The sequence below is a fragment of the Oryctolagus cuniculus genome, chromosome 1 (genome assembly GCF_051225735.1).
Source record: "Oryctolagus cuniculus isolate XC-2025 breed Fujian yellow rabbit chromosome 1, ASM5122573v1, whole genome shotgun sequence".
Lineage (NCBI taxonomy): Eukaryota > Metazoa > Chordata > Mammalia > Lagomorpha > Leporidae > Oryctolagus > Oryctolagus cuniculus.
This window is the reverse complement of record NC_142867.1, coordinates 14,388,997-14,399,984: the sequence shown is the minus strand read 5'-3', so window position 1 is coordinate 14,399,984 and position 10,988 is coordinate 14,388,997. Positions and strand designations below refer to the sequence as shown.

Here is a 10,988-nt window from a genome sequence, read left to right as displayed (position 1 = left end):
GAGCTCTCCGTGCCCACATGCACTGGGCAGTGGTGACAGCGAGGGCCCGAGGCCACGCGACCCACACCGCACACCACGCGCCGCCGCCCTCGCGCACGGCGCGACGCGGGGCCGAAGGTCCTTCCTCCTCCCCGAGCCCTCGGGCCTACGCCTTCCTGAGTACGTCATCCCCATTGGCCGAAGGCCCCGCGGAGAACCAATCAGAGGAGGAGGAAAGCTTTGGGCGGGAGACTAAGTCTCGAGGGACTTGGCTGAGGGAAGATGGCTGGGCTGCTGCAAGAGGTAGGGGGAAGGGCCCTTTACTGAAACCGCGTTCATCTTTGGTCCTGGATGAAGGCACACCAAAGAGGGGGTCGGGATACCCCTTTAGGGTGGGTTCCGAGGCAATTGAAAGATGCCTCCGTCTTCCCCTTGAAGAGGCTGCAAATGGTTTTAGCCGTGCTGAGAGCTTGCCGGGCTTCGTGGAGGAAGAAGCCTCAGAATGAGCTGCTGACTGACCCGTTAGTGCTGATACTTTAATCTAGACATGTCTGAACACTAGAAATGTTCTGGAACAAGGTTATTGGGCAAGTTTCTGAATTTGGTTTTTTTCCCCAGAATCCCGCTCCAATCCTGAATCTCAAACCCATAACCCGAGAGAATTGTAGAAACTTCTCCCTGGAGGGGTCTGCTGTGACCGTCCTGAGACCTTTTATGTACTTCGGTTCTTGACTGGAAACACCTTTTTTCAGAGATGATACTAAAAGTTAAATGATCCAAATTTATCATTTATATAGGGAATGCCAACTCACAGTACAAATCTGGTCAGTAATTTGGCCTGTGTGTTTTACTCTCCCTCGGTAGTTGTCAGTTAATGTCCAGCTCTGGGAGAAAAGGGCTGGATCCAAGGTTTTGGTAACAAAGTGCGGTTAATTAAAGCCAAGCAGCGTTCGCTGTTGCCAGCTGCAGGTGGTAGAAAGGAATTTGCCTAAGAAAGGACAAAATGTGGGGGTGAGTAGTATCATGTGCTCAATATGTCTTTATTGATACCTAACACCTTTTCAAAAAGGACTTGAGGGGCTGGCGCTGTGGCGTAGCGGGTTAAGCTGCCGCCTGCAGTGCAGGCATCCCATATAGGTGCTGGTTTGGGTCTCGGCTACTCCACTTCTATCTATCTATCTATCTATCTATCTATCTATCTATCTATCTATTTGACAGATAGACAGTGAGAGAGAGAGAGACAGAGAGAAAGGTCTTCCTTCCGTTGGTTCACCTCCCAAATGGCTGCTATGGCCGGCGCTGTGCCGATCTGAAGCCAAGAGCCAAGTGCTTCTTCCTGGTCTCCCATGCGGGTGCAGGGCCCAAGCACTTGGGCCATCCTCCACTGCCCTCCCGGGCCATAGCAGAAAGCTGGACTGGAAGAGGAGCCACCGGGTCTAGAACCCAGTGCCCATATAGGATGGCGGCGCCGCAGGCGGAGGATTAACCAAGTGAGCCATGGCCGGCCCCGGCTGCTCCACTTCTGATCCAGCTCTCTGCTATGGCCTGGGAAAGCAGAGCTAGAATTGGGAGCAGAGCCAGGACTTACAGCAAGGTGCTACTGAGTGCAATGCAGGCATTGTGAATGCCATCCTGATCGCTTCACCCAATGCTCATCCCATATATATATATATATATGTATATATATATATATACTTTCTATACTATATATATAGTATAGAAAGGATTTGAGATAATGAACTGAAATGGTTCAGGAAGTGTGCTTCCAAGTCAGGCAATATTTTCCTTACTTTGAATCCTGTGATCTTTAAGATGGAAAAAGAAACAGGGAACACAAAACATTTTCAGTTGCCATTGTATTTTGAAGAGGAAGCAGTGTTTGTGAAAGGATATAAAACTTAGCAGGAGGAGGACAGATTTCAGTTGTCAGCAGCACACACATGCGTGCACACACACACAAGTGAGCAAGGCAAACAATGGTGTGTGGCATCTGTTACTGTAGAGTGAAGACTTGATTGAGCAGGTTGAGTACTAGCATAACGCTAGTATACTATACTAGTATAGATGAGAAATATTACTATATCTTTATGTTAATATACTGCCATCAGGGCTACATTAATTTTCCAGTAGACAGAACTCTTTTTTTTTTTTTCAGTCCAATACCATTTTAGTTGAATCTGTGTTCGTAGAGTTTCTGAGAGGACTGATACATGGCTAACCTATCCAAGGTTTCAAACATGAAAAATTCTCTATGGCAGGGTGTAGCCACCAGAGGGTAGAAAAGAGTAAAAATCTTTTGTTTTTATTTTCATGGATAACCAGTGTTCTGTTGGAGTTGAAATTTTTCCATTTCTTCTTGGCATTTAAATTTTTAGTCTATTTTAGAACTGGAGTCATCGCAGCATGGCATCCTACTGTATATAATAATTTTTAATATTTCTTTTTAAAACCCGTTTTTTACCTGGCATAGCTCTTCCCTAATTGCTTCACCATTTTATGGTATCTTGTTTCTGTGTGTTTGTGTGTAGGGTTATGGTTGTGGGTAGGGAAGTTAAACTTTGAGGGTTGTAAAACTGAGCTGTGGGCCAGCGCTGCGGCTCACTAGGCTAATCCTCTGCCTGTGGCGCCGGCACACCAGGTTCTAGTCCCGGTTGGGGCGCCGGATTCTGTCCCGGTTGCTCCTCTTCCAGGCCAGCTCTCTGCTGTGGCCAGGGAGGGCAGTGGAGGATGGCCCAAGTGCTTGGGCCCTGCACCCGCATGGGAGACCAGGAGAAGCACCTGGCTCCTGGCTGCGGATCAGTGCAGCGCTCCGGCTGTGGCGGCCATCTGGGGGGTGAACCAATGGAAGGAAGACCTTTCTCTCTGTCTGTCTCTCTCTCACTGTCTAACTCTTCCTGTCAAAAAAAAACAAAACAAAACAAAACAAAAAAAAACCAAAAAACAAAAAAACAAAACTGAGCTATGAATGTTATGTCCCATGTATCAGAACAAAACAATGAAAGAAACAAAACCAAGCCTGTATGTATAAAATATCTCTTCAATTTATTGACATATTTTTATTGCTGTGCTAACCCATATCACCATCACTACAACCTGATCAGTGCATTAGTATTCAAACTAATTTTGCACCTTCTTTAATCCATTTGTTGCATAAATCCATTTAGTAGATCTTTTCAAAATGTGATTTAGATCATGTCATTCTGTTTAAAGCCTCCAAAGGCTTTACTCTATTTAGCAGTAAAAATCCAAACTCCTTACACAAACTTTCATATTCTGATTCTCACCTATCCCTCCATCCTCATTTCCAGCCCCACACCTTGGAGCTTTGGCATGAGCAGTAACTGCTGCTCCTGTCTTGTGGTTTGCTTCTTACCACTACGAATTCAACTTAAACCTCACTTCTTTTTTTTTTTTCATGCTGTATGTCGCCGTGTTCAAAGACAAGCTTTTATTTTATTTTATTTTTTGACAGGCAGAGTGAGAGAGAGAGAGAGAGAGAAAGGTCTTCCTTTTCCGTTGGTTCATCCCCCAGATGGCTGCCATAGCTGGCACAATGCGCCGATCCGAAGTTAGGAGCCAGGTGCTTCCTCCCGGTCTCCCATGTGGGTGCAGGGACCCAAGCACTTGGGCCATCCTCCACTGCACTCCCAGGCCACATCAGAGAGCTGGCCTGGAGGAGGAGCAACTGGGACAGAACCGGCACCCCAACCGGTACTAGAACCCGGGGTGCCGGTGCCGCAGGCGGAGGATTAGCCAAATGAGCCATGGCGCCGGCCTAAACCTCACTTCTTCCAAGAGGTTGTCCTTAATATACAATCAAGAGCAAGCTGTAAGTCATTCTCATCAGTCTGTTTTATTTTTTTAAAGAGATTTATTTATTTATTTGAAAGGCAGAATTACAGACAGGCAGAGGCAGAGAGAGACAGAGAGACAGGTCTTCCGTTCACTAGTTCACTCCCCAAATGGCCATAACGGCTGGCCCGAGCTGGGCCGATCTGAAGCCAGGAGCCAGAAGGGGCCCAAGGACTTGGGCCATCTTCTACTGCTTTCCCAAGCCATAGCAGACAGCTGGATCAGAAGTGGAGCAGCTGGGACTTAAACCAGTGTCCATATGGGATGCTGGCACTGCAGGCGGCAGCTTCACAAGCTAAGCCACAGCGCCAGCCCCCATCGATTTCTTTTAAATCTCTACACAGTGCCTGGTCTACATTTATCTTTATTAATCTTTTCTCTCCTCCTAGAATGTAAATTCTGTGAAAACAGGAAACTTGTCTATCTTGTTATCCTTGATGTCTAGTAGAGTACCTGGTTATCAGTAGGTGTTCAAAATAAACCTAAATGGAACTAATTCTTTTTATTCTCTTTATTACACTAAGTGTAAAGGGTTTTTTTCTGAGTTAGTATTAATGCCTGTGATGCTTTCTTTGGAGGTAGCAATTTTAGTTAAATGTTAGCATTTTCCACCACTGAGTTCCTTTCTTGATTTATTTGTAATTATATTTCGAATGTTATCCACAAATTCATTACTTGTCCCGGGATTGCATAAATTAGTAAGCAAAGATACTTCATTCGTTCATTCAGCTGTGGTAAATGTAACAGAGAAGACTAGGTCAGGGGCAGCACCGTGTTGCAGCAGGTTAAAGTGCCGGCCTGCAGTGCAGGTCTCCCATGTGGGCGGTGGGCGCCAGTTCAAGTTCAGCTGCTCCACTTCTGATCCAGCTCCCTGCTGATAAGGAGGATGGTGCTTAGGCCCCTGCACCCATGTGGGAGACCCGGATGAGACTCCAGTTGTTGCAGCCATTTGAGGCGTGAACCAGCAGATGGAAGACCTCTCTCTGTAACTGTCCTTCAAATCTTAAAAAAAAAAAAAAAATTGACATGGACACATGAAGTTTATCTTCTGGTAGCAGAGACAGAAATACACACAAACACACACAAAAGCAAAAAGGAAGGCAAAATACTTGGAAGTTGTGAGCAGTGATGCAAAAAAAACAAGACTGATTTATCCCTAGAAAACCATGGCACGTTCTAAAATGGCTCTGATCTAGTAATCAATGTATCAATAACACTCTCTTATGCTGATTGTTTTCCTTTGGCAATCATCTGTAGCTTTCAGATTTGCTATGGGAGAATAGAAAAAAGAAGTGGGAGAAGATTCTTAGATAATGAAACTTTAAAGGTTGTTCATACCTTTGTTATGATATATTCATTTTCCATTCTTTGATTAAAGCCTATCAAACAAGTACTGTGATGCCTATTTGGTCTTCCAGCACTTTCTAAGAGAAATTTTTTTTTAATTTAAAGATTTATTCATTTATTGAAAGGAAGAGTCACAGAGAGAGAGAAAGATCCTTCCTTCTGCTGGTGCACTCCCCATATGGCTGCAACAGCTGAGTTTGGGCCAGGCCAAAGCCAGGAGCCTGGAACTCCATCCAGGTCTCCCACATGGGTGACAGGGGCCCAAGCACTCAGGCCATCTTTTGCTGCTTTCCTGGATGTATTAGTAGGCAGCTGGATTGGAAGTGGAGCAGCTGGGACTCAAACTGGCACGTGTATGGAATGCCAGCATTGCAGGCAGTGATTCAATGCACTGTGCTCCAGTGCTGGCCTCTTAGAGAAATTCTCTCTGGACTTTATGGAACAAATGCAAGTGTTTATGAGATTATAGACCAAGTACCAAGGGGTGGATGATGACTACATCAGACTGATTAAAAGGGCACATTTATGCTAAGGAGGTTAGAATTCCAGTTTAGGTAAGGAAAGATCAGAGTATAGTTAATAAGTGTTATTTTGATGTGTTGAATGAATAAATGTACCTTGAAAGCAGAAGAGGAATTTGACCTTTATCTGATCATCTTGCTAAGTGATGGAAAGAACATGGACTTTGGATTCAAACTGATGAGGGGTTCATTTAGACAGATTCTTTACCTGCTGAGACTTGATTTTCTCTCTGTAAAATGATGGTAATACTACTATTTCCATGATTCTTTTTTTCAAGGCAGAAAGAAAAGCAACATTTATTCAAGTCAGGCCAGGAGAGGGGCTCCAAGAGAGGCAAACCCCACCATGGTGGTGTTTTAAAAGAGGAAATGAGCTCAAAGAGTGTCCTCTCACTTGGTAGACATTTCATTGTTGGTTGATATTATTGGGCAGTGATGAGCCACTGAAGGCTCTTGGGCAAGGTAGATACTGAAACAATATTAATGAATTCTTACTCATTTTATATTATATGCCATATATTGTTCTAAGAGTTTTATTAAGTAATTCCCACACAATCTTGTGAAAGAAATAGTTATCCCCATTGTATAATTAAGGAAACTGAGGCTCAGAGAGATTGTATATATTTAAAATCATATATTTTCAAAGACAGAGAGATCTCCCTTCTGCTAGTTTACTTCCCAGATGCCTGCAACAGCTGGGCTAGAACAAAGCCAGGAGCTAGGAACTGAATTTTCCAAGTGGGTGTCCAGGGACCCAAAGATTTGAGCTATCACCACTGCTTCACAGGGTGCACATTAGAATAGCTGGGACATGAACTCAGGCACTTTGATATGGAATATAGGCATTCCGCGTAGCATCTTTTTTTTTTTTTTTTTTTTTTTTTTTTAATTTATTTTTGATAGGCAGAGTGGACAGTGAGAGAGAGAGACAGAGAGAGAAAGGTCTTCCTTTGCCGTTGGTTCACCCTCCAATGGCCGCCGCTGCAGCCGGCGCACCGCGCTGATCCGATGGCAGGAGCCAGGATCCAGGTGCTTTTCCTGGTCTCCCATGGGGTGCAGGGCCCAAGCACCTGGGCCATCCTCCACTGCACTCCCTGGCCATAGCAGAGAGCTGGCCTGGAAGAGGGGCAACTGGGACAGAATCCGGCGCCCCGACCGGGACTAGAACCCGGTGTGCCGGCGCCGCAAGGTGGAGGATTAGCCTATTGAGCCACGGCGCCGGCCCTTATTTTTTTATTTTTTATTTTTTATTTTTTTGACAGGCAGAGTGGACAGTGAGAGAGAGAGAGACAGAGAGAAAGGTCTTCCTTTGCCGTTGGTTCACCCTCCAATGGCCGCCGTGGCCGGCGCGCTGCGGCCGGCGCACCGCGCTGATCCGATGGCAGGAGCCAGGAGCCAGGTGCTTTTCCTGGTCTCCCATGGGGTGCAGGGCCCAAGCACTTGGGCCATCCTCCACTGCACTCCCTAGCCACAGCAGAGAGCTGGCCTGGAAGAGGGGCAACCGGGACAGAATCCGGCGCCCCGAACGGGACTAGAACCCGGTGTGCCGGCGCCGCTAGGCGGAGGATTAGCCTAGTGAGCCGCGGCGCCGGCCCCGCGTAGCATCTTAACCTACTTTTCCAAATGTCTATCCCAGAAAAACTATATAATTTAGCCCAAGGTCACATAGTAGTACATATACTTGAGTGAATGTATTTATAGAGGAGGAGTTGGAAGCCAGGCACTCTGACTGCAGAACCTATACTCTTAGCCATTATTCTCGATTATGAAAACTTTATGAAGATTGATTTGGCAGCAATCTATAGGATAGGTTTTAGATTTGTCAGAAAGAAAAATGAATTCTTTAATTCATTGTTATCTTTGTTAAGTAATCAGTGAATTACCATAAAATACTAGATTTTATCAGAATTTAAAAAAAGAAAAATCCAACTCTTCATGATCTAGTAGCATAAGAACTTTCATGGTCTAACAGTCTAAGATTGTATTAAAATATTTCTTAAATTACAGCTCTGTAATCCTTAATTTAGGTCAAGTGTATGGGAATGTTTGAACTAAATCATCTTAAGCTTGAAGTTCACACAAAAAATTGAATTTTCTGGATGTGAGATTTACTTGTCTTTATACATACTGTTATCCTCTTTAAATATACTACTCGTTTATTGGATTCCATTTACTATCTCCAGCAAACCCACATTGTTTTGATTTAGAGACAAATGGGAAGACCGTGGTTTTCCTCAACAGCCCAGTGGATTCTGCTTTCTTCCAGTTCAGAAACTTAAAAACTATTAGCAAGTCCAGGCAATTATTTTTTCTAATTAACTCTAATGTAATTAAAGCAAAACAATGAGATTGAGAGTTTACCTCAGATAATCCCCTCCCATCCCAGTCAACACACAGTAGTCCTGTTTCTTGGTTTTCTCTCCTCCCCTTCCTGTCTTCCTTTGGGGAAATGCTTTAGGGTAGAAAGCAACAAACCCAACAGCGGCAGGCAAATAGAATCAGCTCTTTTCTGTTTCTCCACCCGGGAAGGAAGGGAGAGGGAACAGAACATCTTCCCTTCCCCTCTGCCTCTGCCTCCAGCGAAGAGAACCGAGGCTGTGTGTGTCATTCTGAAAAGCCTTGTTCCCTTGCCACACCTCCCCACCCCAGCTCTGCAGTGATTCCTTGGAGATTGTGTAGTCTCCGCTTTAAATATAAATATATATATAAAACTTCCCCCTGTCTCTTTTTCTCCTCCTCTCTCTTTTTTTTAATTTCCTATAATAAAGTTTCCTATTGGATAAAGTCAGCTCCCTGATTTATGCTTGGCTCCTATTGGAAGCTCACAGGGGCTGACATCACTTAGGAAAGCGAGGGGGTAGGGCTGCCAGATCAGTTTGTCACCACCCAGGCTCCCTTGCCTTTGGCTGGGTGCAACTTCCATTTTAGGTGTTGGATCTGAGGGGAAAAAAAGAGAGAGGGAGGGAGGGAGAGAGAAAGAAGAGCAGGAAAGACCCTGAAAGGAGGAAGAGGTGGAGAAAATCAGCTGCCTTCCTGGATTTGTCTTTCTCAGCACGTTGACGGAGCCTTGGATTTCTTTCTTAAAGGACTGGTTCTTAGAAGTCCACATTTGAGGTGTGTGCCTTTTAAAAAAATGTGTGTATGGACGGGCAAAGGCGGAGAAACCAAGTCGAATTTTTGTCTTACTGGTAACCAGAGGGAATTGAACAACTGGAGAGCGTCTGTTACGCTGATGGGTGACTTTTAAGCAAATTAATATTGTTTCTTTCTACTTTCAGTACTTTGGGGGGGTATCTGGGTATTTTATTAACGTAAAATATACAAGACCTAGGGACAAACTTCTAGGAGCTATGTAGAACCAGAGAGGTAAGAGAGTTGTGTATATTTACATTTGGTTATGTTCTTTTGATTTTATGTTTTTTCTCTTTTTTCTGGATTAAGCTAACATACTTAATGTTTTCAGAGCCCAAGTTAAAAGTTTTTTTTTTTTTTTTTTTGGCATGTTGCGTGTGGGTTGGGAAAAGAATTTGTCAGGGTCGGAAGCTAGTTATACAGATGGTTCTTCATATGTTTCCAAACTTTTTTTCCTTTTATCATTGGATTTGTCGAGGTGGAAGGTGGCGGGGGGTTGCAGCTTAAACGGTACTGTTTTTTCCCCCAGAGAGTTTGGACGGCCCAGATCGGTTTCAGCCCTGCCGTTCCTGGGTGGATCCCTCTTACTTTTCCAGGTGCGGTGGGTGTGAGCCTCATTCTCCTGCTAGATGTAGCCTCCCTACTTTGCCTTATAAAAGAAAACAAATGAATCCCTGTTAACTGAATTGCCACCCCTTCTTCCTCTTAAAACTACCTTTGATGGCAGAGATTTGTGGAGGCGTTGTATGTTAAATCTGCAAATATGATAACTTTTGGTTTATGTTCTTAAAGGGATAGGGAAATACTAATCATGCCTTTTATTTCACTTGAGTAAAGTGGTAACACACCTGAAAATATTTTCAGCCTTGAGCTCGGTGAAAAGGGCATGGGGTTGAATAAGGTTTGGCCAAGAGAAAGCACTTGCATAAACTTTAGTGTTTAAAATGCATTTGAGAAAGCACACGGGGAATTTTTATTTTTAAACCAATCTGAAAGTTGTTTTTTGGAGATCTTTTTCTGTCAGTTGATTTATCATGAAATCAGGAATCTGTTAGAGGTGATGGCACATGACTATTTTCATCTTTTATTTAATCTTAAGATTTGTTTTGTTTTTGCAAATGCATTCTTGCAAAAGCACTGATTCTAGGTAGTCACATAGCCAACTCATCAGTAGCTAAAAACTGGGATGTTCTCTTCTCTCTTTGAAAACCAAATGAGTCTGAAAATTATAGCTAGAGTAGATACGGTCTTAATTGTAACAAGATGGGCCTTAATGTTTTAGCTACTCACTAGCTTGGGAATAGTATGTGTCTTTAATAATACTAACACTCTGATTTGCCTCCCATTCCTAACCCCTCAAATCCCCCCCCCCCCATTCTTTTAGGCTGAAACACTTCCTTGAATTTCTTTTCTAGAATGAAGGCATTTATTGAAATATGATTTCATCCTTGTGAGGTTGTGGCTTCAGGAGGAAGCAGAACTTTGTTCCTGCTTTACTATAATCTAGGCAAGGGTTACAGGAAATTTTTGATGTCTGATCTCATAACAAGTAAAAAGGAAAGGAAAAAGACAATGTAGACAGTCTGTTGGACTGTAGTTCTCATTTAATATTTTTACAATTTTCTTTCAAATGTTCCCTCTGCCTTGATTCCAGCCTAGAGAGGTTTTGGTGGATCATTGGAAGATTGGTCATGTTGCTGCCACAGTGTTTCCCTCTCCAGCCTTTAGGGGGAGGGATGAGGGAATCTGAAGGAGGAGTACAAAGGCAGTTTGAAAATAGGTTCTGGATGACTGAATGGTGGTGATTTGGGTCTGGCTTTAAATACTGGGCTTTGTATTGCTGTAGTGAGAATCCTAGTTAACTGGTGTCCAGGACTATTTTCACGAACTAAGGCATTGTTTTGACTGGTGTGTAGTACATAGTCTTTGGGGTTATAAAATGGAAGATTTGTTCTCCACTGGTTCTTTCAGGAATTATAGGAAGGGGTGTGGGTGAGTAGAGCTTTTATTTTTTAATTTTTTGTTTTCCTTATTTTGACATTGGGGTCAGTGATGACCAGTATGACTTGTGGTTTTTTTCCCCCTTGTTAGCTTCCTATACACTCTTGGTTTCTTTGTTAGGTAACGTAGTGGTCTCTGTTTCAGGTGGAGGGTATC

At 43.8% G+C, this 10,988-nt stretch overlaps 1 protein-coding gene across 38 annotated transcripts in view; it reads left to right on the top strand.

Annotated features, from left to right (window-relative positions):
• The first annotated feature begins 145 nt into the window (after window positions 1-145).
• The window catches only part of CTNND1 (catenin delta 1), a 68,715-nt gene continuing 57,872 nt past the window's right edge, over window positions 146-10,988 (top strand). For 18 of the 38 annotated variants that reach the window (XM_070070147.2, XM_070070145.2, XM_089308883.1 and 15 more), the window contains exon 1: window positions 8,530-8,813. Coding sequence is in view for 1 of the 38 variants with exons in the window: in XM_089308823.1 (XP_089164949.1) it covers window positions 262-282 (21 nt within the window). In the remaining 37 variants the exon portion in view is untranslated. Of the gene's footprint in view, window positions 283-8,528; window positions 8,814-10,988 lie in introns of those variants that run through there. The other 20 variants (XM_089308761.1, XM_089308816.1, XM_089308742.1 and 17 more) reach the window with 5 other exon arrangements.